The 23,596-nt window shown below is 43.9% G+C and overlaps 2 protein-coding genes across 3 annotated transcripts in view; one reads left to right on the top strand and one right to left on the bottom strand.

The window, feature by feature from the left end:
• Positions 1-11,576, top strand: part of sh3gl3a (SH3-domain GRB2-like 3a) — a 29,935-nt gene extending 18,359 nt beyond the window's left edge. Inside the window, exons 2-11 of one of the 2 annotated variants that reach the window (XM_034526420.1) lie at positions 4,603-4,671; positions 5,113-5,185; positions 5,274-5,417; positions 6,657-6,790; positions 7,139-7,297; positions 7,618-7,721; positions 8,434-8,558; positions 8,662-8,694; positions 9,550-9,615; positions 10,246-11,576. In XM_034526420.1, the coding sequence (XP_034382311.1) occupies positions 4,603-4,671; positions 5,113-5,185; positions 5,274-5,417; positions 6,657-6,790; positions 7,139-7,297; positions 7,618-7,721; positions 8,434-8,558; positions 8,662-8,694; positions 9,550-9,615; positions 10,246-10,448 (1,110 nt within the window). In that variant the 3' untranslated portion in view covers positions 10,449-11,576. The remainder of the gene's footprint in view (positions 1-4,602; positions 4,672-5,112; positions 5,186-5,273; positions 5,418-6,656; positions 6,791-7,138; positions 7,298-7,617; positions 7,722-8,433; positions 8,559-8,661; positions 8,695-9,549; positions 9,616-10,245) is intronic. The other variant, XM_034526429.1, reaches the window with a different exon arrangement.
• Positions 11,577-17,268: 5,692 nt separating this feature from the next.
• On the bottom strand, positions 17,269-18,462 carry cx36.7 (connexin 36.7). The gene is made up of 2 exons (XM_034562741.1): positions 17,977-18,462; positions 17,269-17,895 (listed from the first exon to the last, which is right to left on the bottom strand). Exons 1-2 carry the CDS (start codon positions 18,460-18,462, stop codon positions 17,269-17,271), a joined length of 1,113 nt encoding a protein of 370 aa, XP_034418632.1.
• Positions 18,463-23,596: the final 5,134 nt, after the last annotated feature.

Genomic DNA, 23,596 nt, shown 5'->3' with positions numbered 1-23,596 from the left:
CAAATGACTCGATGGAACCAACTGTAAAAAAGTACAGTGGGACCTTCCTGTTCATTTCTCTCAGCACGCTGGCCCTCCACTGTCCTAGAAAGGCTCTGGCAGCCACACTTTTCTACACTCTCTCAGTCTGCTAATTTTATCCAGGCTCTGACCCACTTGGTGCCTACAACTCTCCTGGCAGCACTCGTAGTGGAGCCCTGGACATAGACACACACTGAACACCTGTAGAAGGACAGGGTTAGTATGGCCCCCTGTTGGCTAAACCACCTGTGCTTGTATTTATAAAACTACTGAATGGTAAGCTGTTCATATTACGATTGACCTGTATCTTGGTGTAGCATCACTAGCAATGGGGCGACTAATTGAAGTGGCACGTTTATTGTGAAACTAAGTTGCAATGCAGCAGTCAGTGTTGGTTTGACACAAGTCAAACTTCCCATCAGCTGGTGAAACAGACTGCAGGTCTCTTATTACCGGATCACTGGACAACTGAAACCCATCAGTGTTTAAAGTGTGGCATTGGCCTCAGTCCCGTTGCTGGATAATTGCATTGTGGACTCAGTGAGTTAATTGATTGAATTGCTTTGTCCAGTGCTCCTGTCGTCATTTACCGACATGGCCGCAACTCCCTACCCTGCTTCTCTCCCGCTCATCCATCAGGCTAACTAGGAGCGTTATGCAGCGATGTTTGTATCACATGATGTAAGATGTTCAGAAGGGTCAGCTCCACAGCTGTTCATAATAGCACCCATCATAATCAATCATAAAACACCACAAGAGGCTGCACATTTCCCTTCAGATAAAGAATATTTGAGTAGTGTTCACCAAATTTATTTGTAAGCACCTTTCAAACGTGGGCAATTAGTGCTTTGTATTAAGCACACAAAAGTATATATATATATATATATATATATATATATATATATATATATATATATATATAATAATATAAATGTAATAATACAATTAAAAGAACATTCTAAAAATCAATCAAAATAGAATGAATTAGATAAATAAAGTAGATGAAATAAAGCAGACAATAGGGCTGCCAGGTTTGCATTGGCAACGACTTCCTAACATGTAAAACAAACGGCTCCATACAGTCCACACCCCAGTCTGCTCAGCTGGATGTGTGAGAGGAGCAGAATCAAGACCGAGTGGGGGTCATCTCTGAAAGTTGAGATGGTGGACAGTCTGATGAGGGGCACAAAAGGACTTCAGTGCTGAAGGTGTCAATGGATCTGTAGAGGGAATCACCACAAAGGTCCAGGATACCAACATTTAAAAAGCAGGAGAACGGATGAACACCGCTGCATGACTGCCATTGTGTACACCAGGAATTAAGGGTGTACTGTACACGTTAATTGATAACACTTCAATATTTTCAATTATTTAAAAGATGGTTGTGATCACCAGCCAGCTGACACTCCACCACTGAGGCCAGACCGCAGAGCATTTGTGTCGTTTACAGCACTGCACCGATGGGCTCATTTTGGATGGATGACGAATTCTCTCGTTGCTAGTTTCCAAATCCGACTGATCAGCAGACATAGCTTGACCTTTCTCCTAGCCATGAGACAGGTCATTGGGTGACCTGAATGTCCCAGGGTCAGACCTTATGGACAACCACTGGTATGTCAACAAGAACAACAATATCTACTGTAGAGCGAGAACGTGCATGGGCATTGATTATTGTTATATCGCTCTGATTCCAGCATACAGTGTTGTCCACAGTATGACGTCTGACCCTGAGAAGAAGGGTCATGTGTTGTGATGCAATCTGCATCCATAATGTTCACAGCTGCTCGGGCTTAGCTTTCCTATGCATTTTGAATCTAAGTTATTATGCCGTCTGCACTCAGTCCCGTTAATCCTAATGATGTCCCTATTCGCTCCCTGTTAAATGTTGTGCTGTTAGCGGAGCTGCTAATTGGGATGCTTTTAGCTGGGCAGCGTGTGCATCATCTGCCCTATATTTAACCTACTGCTACTTCACTGAGCTGCTCCTGAAGAGAGTTGGGCTACCCCCTCCAGAGGGCTGCAAAACACAACTGTCATTTGAAAGGCTTCAAATCATCTGCTTTGGGGTATTTCCTTCCATTTATGTATTAAATATGTTCACTCAAATACTAGTTGTTTTGTCGTGGCACATTGAGTCGTGGTTGTTTTCAGTCAAACATGTAGCATTTGTTAAAGTTCCCATGAATTTAGAGTCATTTTTAATCCCATATGTATTGGTCTGGTCAGTATCTGGCCCAACAAGGATAAAAACAACTGTTTCGTGTACTTATTTTGCGTCCAATTAAAGCCTTTTTAATATCGACACAAGCTCAGCATCGGGATCCATCGGCTCCCTCTCAGGGATGAGCCCGTTTCTCTTGTTTACCAGCATCACCGTAAGGCCTCCATCCAAAACGACTTCTTCGGGTTTGTCTTCTTCTATCTCGTCCCTGTCTGATTCGTGGGACTCGTCCGTTGGCGTGAGCGATGGTTGAGCTGGTGGCTACTGTCGATGTGAAAGACGTCCAGAATCCATCACTAGCTTACAGATTTGACAGGAAACGGGTAAATATACACAATCAAATCGAGTCTGCTAACCATGAGGTTTATAGATATAGTTAGTTAGCTAGGTTCATAGAATAGGTGGTTATGTTTACAATAACTACTGAACTCGGGAGAGGGTTCATTTTTTTGTTTTTGAACATGAACTGACTGCATTCAGAGCCTTCTTCCTCAACAGCCGACTGCCCTAAATCTTTCAGAATGAGTCCATTATTTGTACACAGAGTTGTAATCCTCTTTAAATCTACCAGAGGAATGGTGTCAAAGTTCCATTCCTCTGTTTGACAACAGTGCTGTTCTGTGCTGATATAAGACCAGTTCACTAACCGAAGCAATCATTTACAGAATGAACTCAATCCAAGTTGGAAACTTTACACGGGAATTAACGGGAATAAACGGGAATAAACAGGAATAAACTGGAAATGTTGGGGTAATTTAACTGTATGTACCTTGTCATAAGCAGACATGCATGCAAACATTTATAATAGAACTTTTAAAAATGACATTTTGTACTTTTTTGACATTTTTTGAGTAGAACTTTATTCTTTTATCGAACAACAAAAACATGAAGGTTGAATAAAAAAGGTGTATTCCCTATGATCACCACCCCTTTTTGTAGTGTTTTTCCCTGAATCCTCTCAGGTCTAAATGCTTTCTTCCTGGACCTCATCAACGTCCTCCTCACTGCTGTAAAAAGTTAGTCTACTGTATACAAATAAACTTGGTATTAAAATGAACATGGCTTCAGTTTACCAAGTAATCGATATGCTAGGTATTGACTAACAGTGTTGGTAAAGTTCACTTTCTACATGAACTAGTTCAGTTCATAGTTCACACCTTTTAAAATGAACTACTTCAGTTCATCGTTCATAATTCAAAATGTTGAACTAAGTTCACAGCTCCAAAAAATGAACTAGTTCAGTAATTTTGTTCAATATGTTGCAGCTATAATTTAAATCTCTATCTGTCTGCAATACCGCTCTTGGCCTCTACGCAACTCGGCGCTCTCACACTTGGCAGACATAGGGCTGAAACGTTCAGACAAACTGATGACAAAGACGTTCATAAACGTTTATGTTTCTGGCAGACAATGTTCCCAACCAGCTGCATTCAGGGTCCAGCTGAGCTCGGCGTGCGTAGTCTTGTTCTCAACTACATTTAAGTTCCCTGCCACATTTTTTGTTTTTTTTAATTCCCGAGCCAAAATTCCCGTGGAAACTTTCCGGAAATTTACCGTAAACTTTCCGCCCCTTTGCAACCCTACTAATGAGCATGAACGTTTTTAAAGAGCAAACTGATCAAATAGCACATTGCTTATGAAAGGTTGGTTAAGGTCAAATGCACTTTGACCTTAACAAGGTGGATTTATTTAATATATTGACACTAGTGTAGTTCTTTAAATTCAGTCAATTTCATTTTATTGAATAATTATTATCTCAGGTATCGTTCTTCTGTTACGGAGTAAAAACAAAAGTCACATGAAAAGTTTTAATAAACTGAGTGCGTTACGACTGGAGAACCACAGGGAAGAACAGGACTCTAAAGGACTCGTCTCCATCTTGGATTACGGCCATCACCATGTAGTGGTTTTGTGCAACCATCGGCTCCAGCGCCCTAAAAATAGGATAAGCTATTTGGATAAGAGAGTGGAATGAACACAAGTTTCCATATTTGCAATATGAAGGGAGTGACGTAGAGGTAGCAGCAGCAACCTGTCAATCACCTTGTAGCCCCGCCCCAAAGCATCCCCTATGGTCTGTTTGACTCTAAATGGACCATCATTTACTAAATGAACATCACGCTGTATTGAAGAAGACTTAAAGCTAGAGTTTGAGACCACAAAGTCATGTTCACGAGGTGATTAGACACAGGTGGATCCACACATGGGCCGGGCAGACCACCACAGTGGTGGAACACACCCACAATGTGGTTGACCAAGAGGTGCATGCTGGGTCTGGCTAAAACCCTGATGATGGATCCTCCATCCCTCCTCCTGCCCGTTGTGTTCCTCAGTATTCTCTCTGTGCTCTCTTTGTGCAGCTACTCAGTGAGAAGATCAGCGGGGCCGAGGGGACCAAGCTGGATGAAGACTTCATGGAGATGGAGAGGGTGAGTTCAGTCCAGGTGGACCTTTACAAACCATCTGCAAGCCAGCACCACAACAAGGGAAACGTGCAGCCAGCCTGTAAATAGTGAAGCTGTTCATGTAAGAAATGTCCAAGTGTCAATTATATGGTTGTTAAGGAAAACAAAACATAATTGGATATGATGATCATCTGTTTATAGTTATCAATTTGACCTGGACAGATGTGATGACTAAAAGCTGTGACCACATAATAAAACACAATTTAATAATCAATAATGGCTTATTCATTTTTCAAATGTTATTAGTCACTTTACTTTATATCTAAATGTCTAAATTAACTTGACAACTGAAACACTGTAGAATCACTTACTGACTAATGTTTCAAACACTCTGTAGAACCAGAACATATTTACACGTAAATCAATACAAATATTAAGTAAACGTTCTTGTCCTGCTCCTTTTAGAAAATTGAGGTGACCAACAAGTCCGTGTTTGATCTCTTGTCCAAAACAACAGAATACCTCCAGCCCAACCCAGGTAAACAACAACAACAAGCTGGAGCATATGCTGTACGGTAAAGTTACTGTATCTGCCACTACAACCGGTATGTGTGTTTCCTCCACAGCCTCTCGAGCCAAACTGAACATGCTGAACACAGTGTCTAAGATCCGAGGCCAGGTGAAGACCACTGGCTACCCTCAGACCGAAGGCCTGCTGGGAGACTGCATGCTGCGCTACGGCCTTGAACTGGGAGAGGACTCTGTGTTCGGTACCCATTCTCATATAAAATAATAAGAATCAGATAGTGGGCTGCAGAGAGGTGAATGGGTCTCTCTTTCAGCACGAGCGTACGTTCGACTCCTGCTGTTTGACTGGCGCACAGCTGAGGAGCAATGACACACTCCTCCCGGAGGTCACATTTGTATCATCAGCAGAAGTCAGGTGTATGCATCCAAAACACCACGCACAACAAACGGTCAATGCAGGATTCAAAGGTGCTGAATTGGAAATGCATTACATTTTATTCGTATAGCCCGACATAACAATTCACACATTTGCCTCAGAGGGTTTTACAATCTGTACCACATCCTCTGTCCCAGGACCCTAGCACTGGATAAGGAACAATGGTGCGGAGGATGAGGACCACGGAGCTCAGTGGATTAGGCCTAAAGCAGCATAACTAACGATAATCCTGAGCCAGCCCTGACTATGAGTGTTCATACTAAATGGGACAGAAAGTGGAAGCTGGTTTCACAGGAGAGTTACGGAGTAAAAACAAAAGTCACATGAAAAGTTTTAATAAACTGAGTGTGTTACGACTGGAGAACCACAGGGAAGAACAGGATTCTAAAGGACTCGTCTCCATCTTGGATTACGGCCATCACCATGTAGTGGTTTTGTGCAACCATCGGCTCCAGAGCCATCCTAGAATTAGCTGGAGTGTTTTCCAGGTTGGTTGTGAAAGACAAGAGTTCATTTATATAATTCAGGTTTGGGGTTTATTAATAGGCCCAAGTCAAAGATGGCTGCTACCAGCTAAAGCCAGGTTTCAGTAAGACCAGATAAATAACTTCATAACAGTGCTGAAAGAACTAACAGTGTTTACGGGGGGGGGGGGGGCATTTCATGTTCTGTGTCCAAACACAAGCCAAAGTGGTAAGTGTTGGCACTCGAGTGAAGCCTTACCAAAGTTCAAGGATCATTTCAACCAATTGGAGCTTATTTCATGTCGTAGTTTTGGCCATCATTTCTATCAGTAAAATAATATTGTACTCTTTGCGTTGCTGATATCTGTAACATGGTGACATTGCTTTAAATGAGTCAGGAAACACCTGCAGTCAATGAGACAGGTTGTAATGACTCCTTAACGTGTACATGTCATCACATTTTAATGTGAAGCCTCATTGGTGTCTGACCTGCTTCTGTTTTCCTTTGAGCAGACAGACTTCATGTCTTCAAAGGAGTTGTGTGTTATACCACAGGTTAACTGAGAAGATGTGTCCTGTAGGCTGTGCTCTGGTGGACATGGGCGAGGCCATGAGGCAGATGGCAGATGTGAAGGACTCCCTGGACATAGGTGTCAAACAAAACTTCATCGACCCCCTGCAGAATCTACAGGACAAGGACCTCAAAGAGATCACGGTACAACTCCTTTGTGTGATCACAGGCGCTGTGTGCTTGATTTGTCTCCTCCTTCACACTATTTAGTGAAACCTTTGAGACCTTTTTACCTTCTGATATATCTGGTCAAATTCATGCACTCCCATTTGTGTTACCATGGTTACAAGGGGCGTAATGGTGCGTTCACACACGCAACGCCCGGCGAATTTCTCAACCATTCGCGTCTGTGCATTGACGTTGCATGGTTTGGTGTGAACGCCCCATACCAGTTCTGAAACTGAAATGGTTCCTAAAACTACGAGATAGTTGTGAAAGAGCAAGAACAAATTGACTCACTTTGTGTTGGCGTGCTCCTCTTTGTGCTCGCAGCACCACCTGAAGAAGCTGGAGGGACGCCGCTTGGACTTTGACTACAAGAAGAAGCGTCAGGGAAAAGTCCCCGACGAGGAGATCCGGCAGGCCGTGGAGAAGTTCGACGAGAGCAAAGAGCTGGCGGAGAGGAGCATGTTCAACTTCCTGGAAAATGATGTGAGAGACAGGATAGAACTTCTCAATGAAGAACAGACCAGTAGGCAGTCGGCCATTTGTTCATTTATAACAGGAGTTTGCTCGTTTTGTGACTCTGGCGTGACTCAGACCAAAAGGCTGCGTGCTTCTTCAGCACCACGGACAGCGGCATGAAGGAGTCATCAATACACAGCGCATCATGTTCAACAACCCCTCTGGCCCTGATAGACCAGACAGACTTAGGCATGATTTTATAGTGTGTGTGTGTGTGTGTGTGTGTGTGTGTGTGTGTGTGTGTGTGTGTGTGTGTGTGTGTGTGTGTGTGTGTGTGTGTCCAATAGGTAGAGCAGGCGAGCCAGCTACTGGCGCTGATCGAGGCTGCCGCAGAGTACCACCGGCAGTCGAGTGAAATCCTGCAGGAGCTCAGTGGAAAGCTGCAGGGAAGGTGAGGAGAAGCGCTTCCCTTTGCCCTCAGTGAGTGCTGTGCAGCCTTCAGCCCAAGTGGGAGGAGGACAATCTCAGTCCGGTTCTGCTCGTCCAAAGAATGCCATTTCACTGTGAAAGCATGAATGCCACCGATGAGAGACGCCCAATGTGGTGACAGCAGGTCTGTGAGCAGAGTACAAATGGGATTTATTTTCCAAAATCCGTTCGGCTATAATTTGAAGAAGGGAAAATACTTCTATGTTGTATGAAACTCAGCCACCACCAAGCTGCTGTGTATCAACACTCCATTTGACTACATCCGACACAAACACAACCATGTAAGCTGGTAATTGGCCCATACATCGAGTGCCTCATTTCATTCCTGGATGACAAAATCAAAATCAAAGCGACTTCAAATACAACAGTGATGCTTTGTGTAAAAACAGGTGAGAGATGAAACAAAATGAAAAGGAAAAGGAACAAATGTTTGGGCCGGTGATTTTAATAATCTTTTCAAAAAGAGTGTTTGTTGTTGTAATACCCATGTTGGCCTCAAGAGGCTGAAGGGCACCACTACCCCATGCAGGAGCAAGAGCATTCCTTTTCCTCCACGGACTCTAAACACCAGAGAAAGAAAAGTCTGGTGATCCCTTTCCATCCAAGTAGTTTCTATTCTTGTTCTCTCTTCCAGAAGAGTTTCATATACATAACTTGTTCTGCTCTGACCTCAGGATATCCACAGCCAGCAGCCGGCCCAAGAGAGAGTTCAAACCCAAGTCCATCAGGAGCAGCATGGAGACCCTGGACAACAGTCAGCACAACAGCCTGTCCTACAGCTCCTCACTCAAATCCACCGGTACTTCCCTTCTTTCCAATGTGTATCTTCCTCTGTCAGCCCCATCTTCATTGATTGCTTTGCCTTCAAGTATATATACATTTCTTTCTACTATCCCTTCCAGACATCCAGATCAACCCAACGGTCAATGGTAAAAGTAGGTATTTCTTTATACAGTGTTGAATGTCTGTACATGTACAAAGTATATTTATCCTCCCTCACTAAATGCAGATTGCTGTCTATACTATTTTAGAATAGTTCCATCTTTTGAAACTGACAGTAAACATCCCACTTGTTCTCCATCCACCACGAGCTTTCTGACAAACTATTTGAGTTTGTTTGTTGCTGTCTGCTTTTTAATGACAAAAATAGGTGTTAGCTTTAATTGACAGCAGCGATTTGTCATCATTACCAAAAGTGAAATGCTACATCGCGGCTGCGACTAAATAACAAAAAAAACGAAATGTCATGCCAATTATTTTGGAGAACAATTAAGTAATGTGGCTGTTAATATACACTAACTGGTGTTATGTCATTTAAACTGTTACTTTAACAGTTTAACCCTGTTTTATATCCACATTATACTCAATAATAATTTCCTTAAATGTCCAATTTCTCTAATGTAATGGATGCATTTAGTTATGTCTAAATGAATATGTCTGACTATAAATTCATATATGATTGTATTATTATTGTTTGTGTCACAGTTTCTTTGTTAGTACAGTAGTTATGGGGGTTGGATCTCTTGTGTGGACGTTAGATTCCTGGCCAGGGCGTGTCTGACCACCCTGATAGTGGTTACAGTCCCACTGGCAGCATGTTGAAAAGAAGTGAACAAGAGATTACTGTAAACATGTTCAGCATCTGAACAAAAGCACTGCCGCCCTCTACTGGTAGAAGTCAGACACGACTGGTGCTCAGCAAGTATGATGTGGGATGATTTGTGTGTGTGCATTGTGTTGTGTTGTCTGGTGCTCAACACCATCTTCATGTGTCTTTACATCTCACCCAGCTGATCATATAGCCTCTGTTTCACTGTCATGGCCTGAGAGCCCCGCCATCAATGGCAATGTTCACCGTGAGTAACGCACGCCGACTCCGCATTCGCACGTTCATGACGACGCACTCACGACTCTTTTGCTGATGAATGAAATCCAGCAGACACGCTCCTGGTGATCCTGGAATGTGAGGCTCTTCAGGACGAGTGTTTCCATGATCTTGGAGATATGGAGTTTCCTCAGTTGTCTCAGTATTAGTACTATTAGTTCTATTTTCTTCTCTGCTTTCCAATGCATCTTATGATCTTCATCAGCAGCTGGAAAAGAAAATCTAAGATATTTGATGAAATCTTAACTCCACTTTACTGACTAATTAGCTTTAGTTTGTGTTTTTAACCATATCTCACGATGTCTTGATCTTCAGCAGCAGGTAAAGGTCACTTGGGTTGTAATGAAGGTCAACTGAGTAAACGCCATCCACTCAAGGTCCTCTTACTCACAACTCTGGGCTTTTCAGCCAAGTCGTTTCTCTTTTCTTATAAGCAATTAAAAACATCTTATTAGTCTCCTTTCGGGCATTTTACCAACGACTAATTGGAAAAGAATCTGATTAAAAAAGAATGAATTACTTGATAATGAAAGAAATGGTTAGTTGGTAGGAAAGAAGGCAGTTCTCATCCTGCAATAATATTGATCTCCCTGTGGCGCAGAGAGCGAAGTGTTGGACCAGCCGTGCTGCCGCTCGCTCTACGACTTCGAGCCGGAGAACGAGGGCGAGCTCGGCTTCAAGGAGGGGGACATCATCATCCTCACCAACCAGATCGATGAGAACTGGTACGAGGGCATGATCAGCGGCGAGTCCGGCTTTTTCCCCATCAACTACGTGGACGTCATCGTCCCCCTGCCCCAGTGAAGACCGGCACCCTGAGTCCTCTCAAGACTCCCTTCCTCAGCCTCTGAACCCACTCGGCCCAACGGGGCCAGCTCAGCCCCGAAGCTGGGAACACATTCCTTCCTACTCATTTTCCAAACGGAGCCAGAGAGGTAGTAGTTGTGACATGAGATGAAAACATGTCGCTGATTGAATTGTTTTCTCTGTTGATGTTTATGAACCTGAAGCCAACTGAAAACCAAGACCGTGAGAGGGACCCTCTGCCTGGTCGGACCCTTCAGTCCCTCAGATGACATTGCTCCCCTGTCTGCTTTATTTTTCACCACACACTGAGGCTCCTGAACTCTGCTTGAAGTTCACCACTGGAATCTGTGTGTCCCTACAGACGCATGATAAGCTTTCCTTTGCATTACAGTCACATTGTTTTCATTTCAGGGTAATTCCTCACACTCATATAGTTAGCCCCAAAATGAGGACGCTTCTTTCATCCAGTCATAGGGATGATGATGTCATGGACATCATGCTCACGGCTTACTATGATCCAAGTATGAACGGAGTCAGAGGAATTAGCTGATGTTTCACCCAAATCATCCTGAGAAGACAATTATAGCAAGTAATGTATTTTAGAAATGTATTTCAGTTATCTTTGTTGAAATTCTCTTGACATCCCGACAGCAAACGATAAATCAAATGCTCTGGCAAAAAGAGAACAAAGGGAGATCTGATGAAACCACCGGACACTCACTGCAGTATGAAGACCTCCTATATGGATGCCTCACTGCTGTATGAAGACCTATCTGTATGAAGACCTATATGGATGCCTCACTGCTGTATGAAGACCTATCTGTATGAAGACCTATATGGATGCCTCACTGCTGTATTCCACCAATGTCTTTGATCTTTTTGTATTTTAAATAGCATGTCATGTTCTGTGTTATTGTCCAAACACAAGCCAAAGTGGTAAGTGTTGGCACTCGAGTGAAGCCTTACCAAAGTTTAAGGATCATTTCAACCAATTGGAGCTTATTTCATGTCGTAGTTTTGGCCATCAGTTCTATCAGTACAATAATATTGTACTCTTTGCGTTGTTGATATCTGTAACATGGTGACATTGCTTTAAATGAGTCAGGAAACACCTGCAGTCAATGAGACAGGTTGTAATGACTCCTTACCCTCCGCTCTATCATCAAATCAAATCAGTTTATTTTGTATAGCCCAATATCACAAATTACAAACTCCCCTCAGAGGGCTTTACAATCTGTACACATACGACATCCCTGACCTTTGACCTCACATCGAATCAGGAAAAACTCCCCAAAAATAACCTTTCACAGGGAAAAAAGGGAAGAAACCTTCAGGAGAGCAACAGAGGAGGATCCCTCTCCCCGGATGGACAGAAGCAATAGATATCATGTGTACAGAATGAACAGTGTTACAGAGTTACATAAACACATTACATGAATATGACAATGTATGAATGGAACTCCAATCCATGAAACAGAAGGAGGTAGAGAGGAGGGGGCGGGGCATCAGCAGGGCCAAGGCGGGAGGCCGGCTCACCAGCATCAGACACCTCCAGGTCCAGTGGACCCTATGAGACGTGAAGTCACAACGACTCCGGGGAGGAAGCAGAGTTAATAAGGTGCAATGGAGAGATGTAAATGTATCCATAAGGAGAGAGAGAAGAGGAGAGAGGTGCTCAGTGTATCCTAAAACATCCCCCAGCAGCCTATAAGCCTATAGCAGCATATCAAGGGGCTGGACCAGGGCAAACCTGATTCTATAGATTGTTGTTGTGGTAAATAGTGGTGGGGGGGATTCTAGATGATGGATGGATAGATGGATGGATGGATGGATAGATAGATAGATGGATGGATGAATGGATGGATAGATAGATGGATGGATGAATGGATGGATGGATAGATGGATAGATAGATAGATGGATGGATAGATAGATAGATAGATGGATGGATGGATGGATAGATGGATGGATGGATGGATGGATGGATGGATGAATGGATAGATATTTCAGCAGAAGTAAAAGAAGGAATTACACAGTAGATTAAAACAAAAACTCTAAAGTATCTTTCAGTTTATTGATTTTGTACATTAACAGTTATGGACTGGTCATTCATTTGTTTCCAGCAGCAGTCGGTAGCTACGTTCACCTCTTCTAATGTTATGTGCACAGCTGCAGGACACTGGACCCAAACGCCGTCAACACTGGAAAAGGCAACTTTATTGCTCAACAGGATTCAAACAAAACAGGCTCACACACATGATCTTCAAAGATCTGGACAAGACGAACCGACAAAGGGGAATGACATGAACAGGACTTAAATACAGAGGGCTGGTGCAGGTGATTGGACACAGGAGGAAACAATCAGGGACAGGGCAGACAATCACAGGGACAGGAAGTGCAGAGAAACAGAGGACACGAGAGACAAGGACTTCAAAATAATGAAATGAAATATGTGTGTGAGTTCAGCTTGTTATGAAGTTCTGCCCCAAAGTGGCCAAAGAATAACTGATTTAATAAGCCCAGAGGTAAGCCAAATGAATTATTACTCAAACGATCTGTTACAAGCAATCCATCTGTTATGGTCAGTGGGGGAGGGCCCACATGCAGGACGGGGATTAGAAGGTGTGTTTATGGTGGTGGATGTGTGACCAGCAGGTCCCTTTCAAAAAGAAAAGCGTTAATAATCTGCATGAAGTGTGGGCTGCTTGGTTCCTGCCCTCTTGGATATCTGGTAGAAACGATGGCCAAAGTTACACAAAATGACACACAAATTATTCTCTTTAAAAATGTGGACGACAACATTTGCTCAGTGGAGGCTTTAGCTGCTTGTCACTGTTCCTTTCCACAACACTCCATTCCTATTTATTGTAAGACATGCTTTATGGATTTATGAACAGTGATCCCACCAATGTACTGGTAGACAGTCGGGGTGTAAAGGACTCCTGTTAGACTCTACCTGTGTGTTGTAACTCTACAGCCATCCCCCCCCCCCCCCCCCAAACTGACTGCCTGTGTTGCCTGCTGTGCTCTTAAGTGTCGTCCAGAACTCGTGTTTTTACAAGGACGAGGAACTGAAGTGAACTCTGTCTCTCTCTCTCTCTCTCTCTCTCTCTCTCTCTCTGTCTCTCTGTCTCTCTCTCTCTCTCTGTCTCTCTCTCTCTCTCTGTCTCTCTGTCTCTCTCTCTGTCTCTCTCTCTGTCTCTCTCTCTCTGTCTCTCTCTCTCTGTCTCTGTCTCTCTGTCTCTCTGTCTCTGTCTCTCTCTCTGTCTCTGTCTCTCTCTCTGTCTCTCTCTCTCTGTCTCTCTCTCTCTCTGTCTCTCTGTCTCTCTCTCTCTCTGTCTCTCTCTCTCTCTGTCTCTCTCTCTCTGTCTCTCTCTCTCTCTCTCTCTCTCTCTGTCTCTCTCTCTCTCTGTCTCTCTCTGTCTCTCTCTCTCTTTGTCTCTCTCTCTCTGTCTCTCTCTCTCTCTGTCTCTCTCTCTGTCTCTCTCTCTCTTTGTCTCTCTCTCTCTCTGTCTCTCTCTCTCTCTCTGTCTCTCTCTCTCTCTCTGTCTCTCTGTCTCTCTCTCTGTCTCTCTCTCTGTCTCTCTCTCTCTGTCTCTCTCTCTCTGTCTCTGTCTCTCTGTCTCTCTGTCTCTGTCTCTCTCTCTGTCTCTGTCTCTCTCTCTGTCTCTCTCTCTCTGTCTCTCTCTCTCTCTGTCTCTCTGTCTCTCTCTCTCTCTGTCTCTCTCTCTCTCTGTCTCTCTCTCTCTGTCTCTCTCTCTCTCTCTCTCTCTCTGTCTCTCTCTCTCTCTGTCTCTCTCTGTCTCTCTCTCTCTTTGTCTCTCTCTCTCTGTCTCTCTCTCTCTCTGTCTCTCTCTCTGTCTCTCTCTCTCTTTGTCTCTCTCTCTCTCTGTCTCTCTCTCTCTCTCTCTCTGTCTCTCTCTCTCTGTCTCTCTCTCTCTCTCTCTCTCTCTCTCTCTCTCTCTCTCTGTCTCTCTCTCTCTCTCTCTGTCTCTCTCTCTCTGTCTCTCTCTCTGTCTCTCTCTCTCTCTCTCTCTGTCTCTCTCTCTCTCTCTCTCTGTTTACATGCTCTGACTTATTGATAAGGACCGTGGTGATGACTGCCTTGTCACACTGAAACCGATTGAAAGTGCTCTTTGAAATGTCGCCTGTATTGCACTGAAGCTTTAGAATCTAGCTCCCACATGTGTTTATAGACATGCTCCATTTAGTGTTATTATGTCATTTGTTTCTCTTTTTCTTCAGCGTTGCACTTTGTGTTATTCACACCCAGGTTAGAATCACTGCCATATCAGATGTATATGAGACTTAGATGTGTACCACAGATGTCCTTTGGACTGTACTCTATTGAATCCAGAATATCAACTATTGTCATTTGGATTGTGAACGGTATCCGATCCGTTGAAGTAGATGATCCGTTCTCGGTTAGCTTGTGATAAACGGTAGGACGAGTAAAGGCTGCCGGTTCTGTGGCCGAGCTGAGGAACCTCAGCCACCACCCGGGGGTCAAAGAGAGGTCACGGCCTTTTGTACCTCCAACTGGAGATTTATTTGTTTGAAACTTTATTTTAATTGGATCTTATTTGAGTCGTTCTCTGACCCGCTCCTGTTTTATTTAGATGTCGATCCCGTCTGTCAGGTCGTGTTCACTACGTGTAGGCAACAGAACCACTGGATTGGGCTGGTTTCTCATCTCTGACAGGAATGTGATTTCCCTTCAAGGATACTAGAGCCACATGTTTAAAAAAGATTAATAACTTCTGTTCCTGGTAAGCTTTAAGTATGATACATTTGCAGGACATGTTTAGTTTCATAACTTTAAGAAGAAGAGCAAAAGCAGAAGTGTTGACACTCTGATGTACTGATGTGAAGTGTACACAATTTACCAGTTGTGCTATCAGATTATTAAAAATATATATACATATTTAGCTGCCTTTTATTAGTGACCAGCCTTTATTTATATGACCATTATATATGAATACTGTCTTTTATTCCAGATATTACGGGACTTCAAATTATTCTCATTGCAATGAGAAGAAACCTTTTTTCCCTCCAGAGGTGTGTTCTTGTTGGGTATTTGTTCCAATATGTACTTAATAAATTCATTAAGTTTAGTCTTTTAATGTGTTGTGGACCAACTCAGCTTTATATACATTAGAGAAGAATGTAATAAAATGTATGGATACTTACTTTGCCTAGATGTTCAAGATGTTCAAGATGCTGCAAGTTACTTTTCCCCCTAAGGATTGACATTATGGATTATGGATACTGGGGAACATCTGCAACTTCTCAACCAAGTGTTTGATTTAAGACTGACAGCCAGCCCAGTTCCCTTTGATGTGTTTCATTAGTGCCGCAGTATGAATGCCTGACTTGATACACTAAAACAAGATCTCTGAACACTGTACCTGTTTGCCTTTGCCGTATTCATTATTCAGTATTATTCAGTATTCATATTACAACCAACGACAAGGCAACGCGAAGGGGCTGCGCAGCTCTGTGTTTAGTTTCTTTCAGCAGCAACAGGTGTTTTATAGATGTTGTAAATTGAATATATTAATACATATATTGCATAAATAAAACAAGCAAAAAAGGAGCCACGTGTGTTTCTGTTTGTGATCTGAACGTCACATGATCAAAACGTATCTCCGGTTGTGTACTTCTGGTTAATATTACGGCACACAACGATATTTTAGGTTACAGTGTGCCTCTTACTTTGTGTCAACAGTCCAGTTCTGTACACAAAACCAGCTGCGATGACAAATGGCTTCCCCAGTTTGGTGGAGCCCTGACCCCTGACCCCCCCCCCCCCCCACCCATCCAACACCCATGGGATGAACTGGGACACGGGGCGTATCCCCCAGCATCACCGATGGATGATATGATACATGATGTCGCCATATTCTTTTGCACTGGTCAAATGACAGCAGATATATTCATTCATTGTACTTGTTTCTTACTGTGTAACTTAATAATCATACACATATCAATATCATTTGACCTCTCAGCCTCTTGAGAGCTATTCAAAGCAAACAGTCTAAATATGACTCGTCATGCAACCTGTGATGATGAGGGGAAACAATACACACTGTTTGGTGTTTCTGTTGTGGTCACTGCCTTAAGCAGCCCTGTCATCAGTGATCATATTTATTCATGTATATATGTTTACAGCCTGTCCCTATGCATTGTGAACACATACACATCCACGTGGATGTTGTGTCCATTAGCCTCCAGAACATACATATGGTGAACACTTACATGGTACTGGAAACACTCTGAAATCCCCCGTTTGACTCCCAGCATCGGCATTCAAACCAGTATTTTTTGGCCACAGCTATTTGGTAGCTCCACTTAGTTAAAGACAGAGCTGCAGATAAAAGGTAAATTTGTTCATGCAATGAATCCAATCATAAAGATGGATATCATAACCAGGAGGATCTCTGGTCTGAAGTAAAGGTTAGTTCACACAAGTTGCCCAACATGCATGAGTGTAATGCCATACAATCAACACATTTCTCAAAATCTGAACTTTATAACCTTCATAAAGGTAGGATTAACTGCAGGGTTAGACTGCATCAAACCTAAAACATATTTCTAATTATCTTCTTGAATCTATCCAATCAGATCAAATCTGTCACTTCACATAAATATCCCGTTTCTGTTGAATCTCTGTACAGAAACTCTCTCAATTAAAGTAAAAGTAACTACGTTGTCATGTGGATAACCCGATCCTGTAAACTATTACATTTGGCTGGGGACCCTTTAAATTCCAAAGTGAGCTCCAGGAGTCAAACTTCCAAAGGCAGCAATGGTTGTGGACTATATCCAGACCTCAGCACTTCTCTGTTTGGACTCTCTGATGGCTCCCTTACTCTTCAGAGGCTGCCTCTCTCCTTTAGGGGAGTCCTGTGTCTTTGGTTGCTCTGGTCCAGTCTCTCTGACCTCCTCAGGCTCCCTGTTCACAGCACAGGTCCAGTCAGGCTGATGCCCCACCACCAGGTCCAAAGTGGGCAGGGAAGTGGTGCTGGTCATGTCCCTGCAGCCCAAAGAATATGTGAGAGAGGGGCTGTCTAAAGGGAAGGTCTCATACCCCCCTCTCATACCTGGACATCCTCCCCAGGACGCCCTCTCCCTCAGCCTCACAGCCTGCCTGATCTTCTTCCAGCCCAGATGGTTGAGCTCCAGCAGGTTGAGCAGGATACAGAAAATCCCCACACAAAACATGAAGAGCAAGAAGATGGTCTTCTCCGTGGGCCTGGACACGTAGCAGTCCACCGGCTGGCTGCAGGGGCTCGAGGTACACAGGAAATGGACAGGTACCTGGAAGCCAAACAGCTTCCACTGAGCCGTGACAAAGCCCACCTCCAGAACAGCCCGTACACACACATGGAAGATGTAACATTTAGACAAAACCCCTCCAGAGACCACATGACCCTCTGCGCTCCCCTCTCTGATGGTGTAACCTCTGGCGTGGCTCAAGGACACTATGTTGTTGGGGTCTCCCCTCAGGAGGGTCTGAGCGGTGACGCCCTCCAGCACGTCCGCCACGCTGTGACCCAGATGCTTATGGGAGCGGATGGAGCAACTGTCCGAGTCGCAGCTTCGGTCATACGCCTCCCGTCCACTGCCTTGCCCCACGTTGGGGCCTCCCAGCCCTGGGATGACTCCTGGTCCCCGCCGCTGCCTCTGGGTGGCATTGTGAGGCAGCTTGGACAGGTTATGCCACGTGTAGATGATGAAGCAGAGGGATGGCGTGGAGACGCTGATGATGTGGAACACCCAGAAGCGAGGTTGCGAGATGGGCGCGAACGCGTCGTAGCAGACGGTGGAGCATCCCGGCTGCAGCGTGTTGCACACAAACATCTGCTGCTCGTCGGTGTACACGTCCTCAGTCGCCACAGCAACGATGAGCAGCCGGAAAATGACCATGACGGTGAGCCACAGGCGCCCGATCATGGTGGAGTGCTGGTGGACAGCGTCCAGCAGCCGCTTGAGCAGGGTCCACTCCGTCATGGTGGCCGGCGGCTGTCGGCTGCCTCGAGGAGGGACCAGCTGCCTGGAGTAGAGCAGTCTGCTCTGGCCCGATTCCCTTCCCCTCCTCCCAAACTCCTACCCCGTTAGACTTGCTGTTATCCTCAACCACTTCGCCGAAGACCTGATCTGGGCTCCACGACCCTGCCTAATCTACACCCCCCTCTACTAGAGAGCAGCCTCCCTGACGGAGGCTGCTCTCTAGTAGCCTGCTCTCTGCCTGGCTGCCTTGAGAGCCGCCTCATCTTTCCTAGATAAGGATGTCCACTTGACATAAGTCACTTGGCGCACTCACTCCTCTCCTGTCTTTGGGATCCATTTTAAAACCGAGGCCTTCCCCTTACTCTCCTGGAGGACCTGCTGATAGTGCCGACTGATAGAGCATTCTTCACACATTAGTGCTCTTCCTTTAATGGAGAAGCATATTTTGAATGATGATGGGTACAGAAGAGTATGTCCTTCTTTCTAGATAACACATGCTGGACAGTGTTCGGGGGAGAAAGAAGAGGTGAAGAAACCCGACGGATGAAATGAATTGAGAAACCAGGTTTGGTGGAAATAAAGTCTTCCAGAGTTCAGTCGAGTGTCTTTGAGGTTTTATGTCCCAGGGCTGGTTTTGACTGCTCCTCTCCAGGCACTTGTCAATCCTCTTATCTGTGTTTTAAAAAAAGACCCTTGAAAGGTCTGCGAGCATCAAATGGTTGTGTCCCCAGATAAAACACTCAGTGACCCCCTTCCTTACTTCAAACAGTCTCCGTCTCAGAGCTCTGCCCACAGGCTATTTGTGACATGAGCGGAGACATTTGGTGCAGCGTGAGATGAAAATAACATTTAACTCACACTGCACACTAAATGTTGTCACGGCCTCAGGAGGCTTCAAACAAAGTGCTAGATCCATCTTTTAGCAGCTGATGGCAAAATCAGACGGGTTGAAACAGACAACTGTTGGAACAATCCAAAACGGACCACCTGACGTCACCGCAGTGATTGGCCAGGTGTTTAGAGGTGTGTCTGTATACAGGTGTGTTTTTATTCTTCACTAAGGCTGTTATCCCCATTCTACTAAATCATGTTCCCATACAGCTGAACTACATTCTCAATTACTTTTACAGCATGTTTCTCCCATATAACATAAGCAGTTTTAAAAGTTTGGTAAATAGAAACCAAATTGCGTGATTATTTTAAGGCAACAAGACTACTACTAAACGTCATGGTTTGACTTACAATAAGGAGCCTGCTTTTGTTACGTTATTAATTCTTTAAGTACATTTGAAAAAGACAACGTTGACTTTTGGTTTCACACCGGACACATTATTAGAAAAGTATTCATGTAACGTAATCCCTCAAAACGTGATTGACAGCGACGTTTCGTTGTATGGGAACATAATTCTTAGGAGAACAGTTATGATTAAATTGGCCAACACAACAAAGCCCTACTAATATAGAAATTGAACTTTGAACCTTTTTTCGACCCTTTTTGCCAGTTGACCGATATGTAAAGTTGTGTCATTATGTCGACCTGCAAACATGCACATACACAAAGTGTCCGGTCTTTGTTATGTCAAATCGAGGTCGGGTGAGGGTGCGTGAGCCTCCATCTCATGTTGTGCTGCCCGTTGTGCTGCTTTGCTCAAGGACCTCTTGTGGTTGCCGTGACTCCCACTCTCTCTTTCTACCTTTTGGACCTGTTTCTTGCCTGCTTATTGCTCACACTGCGGATACCAGATGGTTCAGTAATGGATGATATTCACTTGAAGTATACAATCTGTTGTTGACAAGGGCATGTACAAAATACATTTCTGACAATAAGATTAAATGTATATATATATATATATTAAAACAAATACAAATTAAATATTCAGAGGAAAACCACTTGTTTGATTTTTGCTTTCCTGTATTTCAATTAAATTAATAATATCTGACAACTACTGATACATTTGATATGAAGACACCTCTGACTATACATTCAGACACAAAATCAATTTTCTAAATAAAAGGTCCAAAATTTCCACCGTAGGATAGCAGCATCTTTCTCAGAGCTGAAATCATATCAGCATTGACGTAGTCAGAAATGTCCTTGAGTCGTATATGTCAGTCATTGTCAGGAAGTAGCAGAACATCTCAAGTATTCAGAAATGTAGCTATTTCACGGTTGAAATGGGAAGTCTCATAATTGATACCGTAGAAATTGCTTGACAGATTATTATTCCTTTTTTTTCAAAGACAAAGACATTTTCCTCACAATTTTTGTGGCATTTAGTTTTCAATTTAGAGGCAATATGTTTTATACTTTTTGTGAAGATAGTCCAGTTAATATTATTTTCATATGTATTTTACAAGGAACAGCTGTTGCAGTATCTACAGCACGATGATTATGGCGTACAGGTAAAGCATAAAGCATATGTGAGACTTAATGTCCAGACAGCTTCCAGACCGAGGCACACGCTGGATTAACATCTTTTAATGGCTGTTCGGGGACCTGATGAAGTGGGGGATCGATAGACTGGAAAGTGGCCCCTCGCTCCTCGAAGGATTAGAGAGGACCCCATCGAACACAATGCAGATGGAGGAGGCGGGGTTAAAGAGGCCGCCGACCCAAACAGACCTCGACTAAATCCCAGACACAACATCAGCCGACCCAGACCTGCAGCCAGAGGCGGCTTCAAACAGGCGGCGGCCGCAGAGAGGACAGGAAGTGGCTTTCCTCCAGAGGTGGCGTGTTGGGGGCCCGGTGCGTATGCACGTCTGGGGCTCTGCTGGCCCCTCGGTGTCAAAGGAATCATCCACCCTCTCAGTCTGTTCATGAAGGAATTCCCAGTGATGTGCGTTCCCTGTGGGCTTTGTCAGACAGGATTAGGGGCGAGGGAGAGACTCCCCTTTCATCTGAGCTCATGTGGAGAACAGACTATAAATATGAATGGAAGGCTTCAGTCTGCTTCACACAGACATGCTTTAGTCATTGGAACTCCAAAACAGTTGATTTCATGATCCAAAATAATGATTGCTGTGTTACCGTTTTAATTTTAATGTTGCGGGTTATGTCTCAAAGGTAAAATATTTGTAGGATATGTTTACAATAACCCAAATTAACAACAAAAGTGAAAAACGTTCAAGAGAACAAGATCCAGCTCCTTAAACTGATGAGTGAAACATTTCTATGTGTATAAAATCCTGTAAAGTTCATTATTGAGTGAACCCAGAACGCAGCACACCGACTCTGACAGCAGGTACACATGTTTGTTGTTCCAATACCTATACTGCAACATTATTTAGTATGCAAGGGAAATATGTTGTATGTCTAATGCCAATAACCAGAATGATAGATAGATAGATAGATAAGTACTTTATGGGATCAAATTGTTCTAAAAATTGTTCCACTACATCCGGATGCCAGGCCAGCATGCTGTTCTGTCCCACATCGGCAGCACAGCAGATATATGAGCAAGAGGGTCAAAGTCAAAGGGGATGAATGTCACAAAGAGGTGTACTTTGTGAGGGCAGCTGCACTACGCAGTAAGAGCAAAGAGAAGAAGGTGTTCAGGGATAAGGATAGATGAGGGGTGAGTGTTCTTGGTGCTGATCCAGGGGATGCATTGACGGGAACAAGGAGCTGCGTTTGTCAGCAGAGAGGCAGGAGAGAGGCAGGAGACTGGGAATCCAGCAGGAGAATACCAAACAATACATCCCTTCTGATGCCTGCAACATAGCTATCAACGTCAAGCCAGGCTGGAGATAATGCAGCGGTTGATTAGCTGATGAGACTGAGGTGATGGAGGCGAGGAGCAGGAGGAGCCATGCCCACATATGATACAGGAGACCACAGGAGACACAGTGGCAGGAAACACCAGGAAAACACCAGGAAAGGTTGGAGGAGAGGCCGCGACGAATCCATGAAAAGGAAAAGAGGAACCAGAAGGGCACGGATGTTAAAATCACCTCAGAACTCGAACAGAACGAGGCATGACAAGCTCAGAGAAGAGAAAAGAAAAGTTAGATTATGTGTGTGTGTGTGTCTGTGTGTGTGTGCGTGTGCGTGTCTGTGTGTGTGTTATTTATCATAAAAACGATCAATTAATCGGAAGAAATGTATTCAAGAGAGTGGGGGGAACTTTTAAAATGATCTACTTGGATCTCAGCCAGTCCAACTCCATGAACTGACGGTTGGAGTTCAATTCAAACCAGGAGGACGCGTTTCCTGTAAATGTAACCGGGGGTGTTACGGACCCATGTGCAATACGACAGTATTCCAGAATAGTTCCGATTCATTTTATTCCAGGAAGATTCAACGAAATACAAACAGTCTCTGGACCGGCAGTCAAACAGGATCTACTTCCGGGGGAAACTCCGACAGGAAGCGGAGGGAGCTGAGGCAGCTCTGTGATTGGGTGAGGGCAGGTGAGAGTGATGGAGCTCATGAGGTAATACAGAAAGGACTGAACTGTGACAGTAAACATAAATAAAGTTATTAGCTAGAGGTATGACTCCACCACCATGACGCCCTTTTACAAACAGGTCAACAAGTCCTAAATCCCTGACATGAGTTAGCATGTTGCTTGTTTTTTTGCTTTTTAATAAGTTATTGGTTGCCTGAAATAAGGTATGTGATTAACAGAAGCTTAGGAGATGTTCACATGTAGTTCTACGATATAAAATAATCAATAAATACTACTCTGGTACATTTTTAGGAGTTTACGTGTCTTACAAAAGTTGGTTGCTAACAAGTGGCCAAATGTGACCCCAAAACGCCAACTCATGCCACCACGGTTCATTTATGGCCTAGCGTTAGCTCTTTACCGACTGCATTCACGATTCGGTGTTCATTTGAGAAGATTATCTCGCTGAAGAAAATACAAAACTATCCTAAACTTGTGTTTGCCACTGAGCATATGTTCTGCAGTAATCCAAAATCCAATGGAAAAATCCCACTATGTTTTATTCGAGGGAAGTTCTGTGACGGGCCTACAAAAATACTTTATCCCTGCTGCCCTCTATTATACACTATATCTCTCCCTAATGTTTATGGTAAAGGTTATGACTGTAGTTTATGACTTATGACTCATCAAACAGTGTGTGTGCAGCTGTACAAACAAGCCAAAGACATTAACGTCCGTTCTAG

Source organism: Cyclopterus lumpus, chromosome 3, assembly GCF_009769545.1.
Source record: "Cyclopterus lumpus isolate fCycLum1 chromosome 3, fCycLum1.pri, whole genome shotgun sequence".
NCBI classification, from domain to species: Eukaryota; Metazoa; Chordata; class Actinopteri; order Perciformes; family Cyclopteridae; genus Cyclopterus; species Cyclopterus lumpus.
This window is presented reverse-complemented; position numbering and strand designations above follow the sequence as displayed.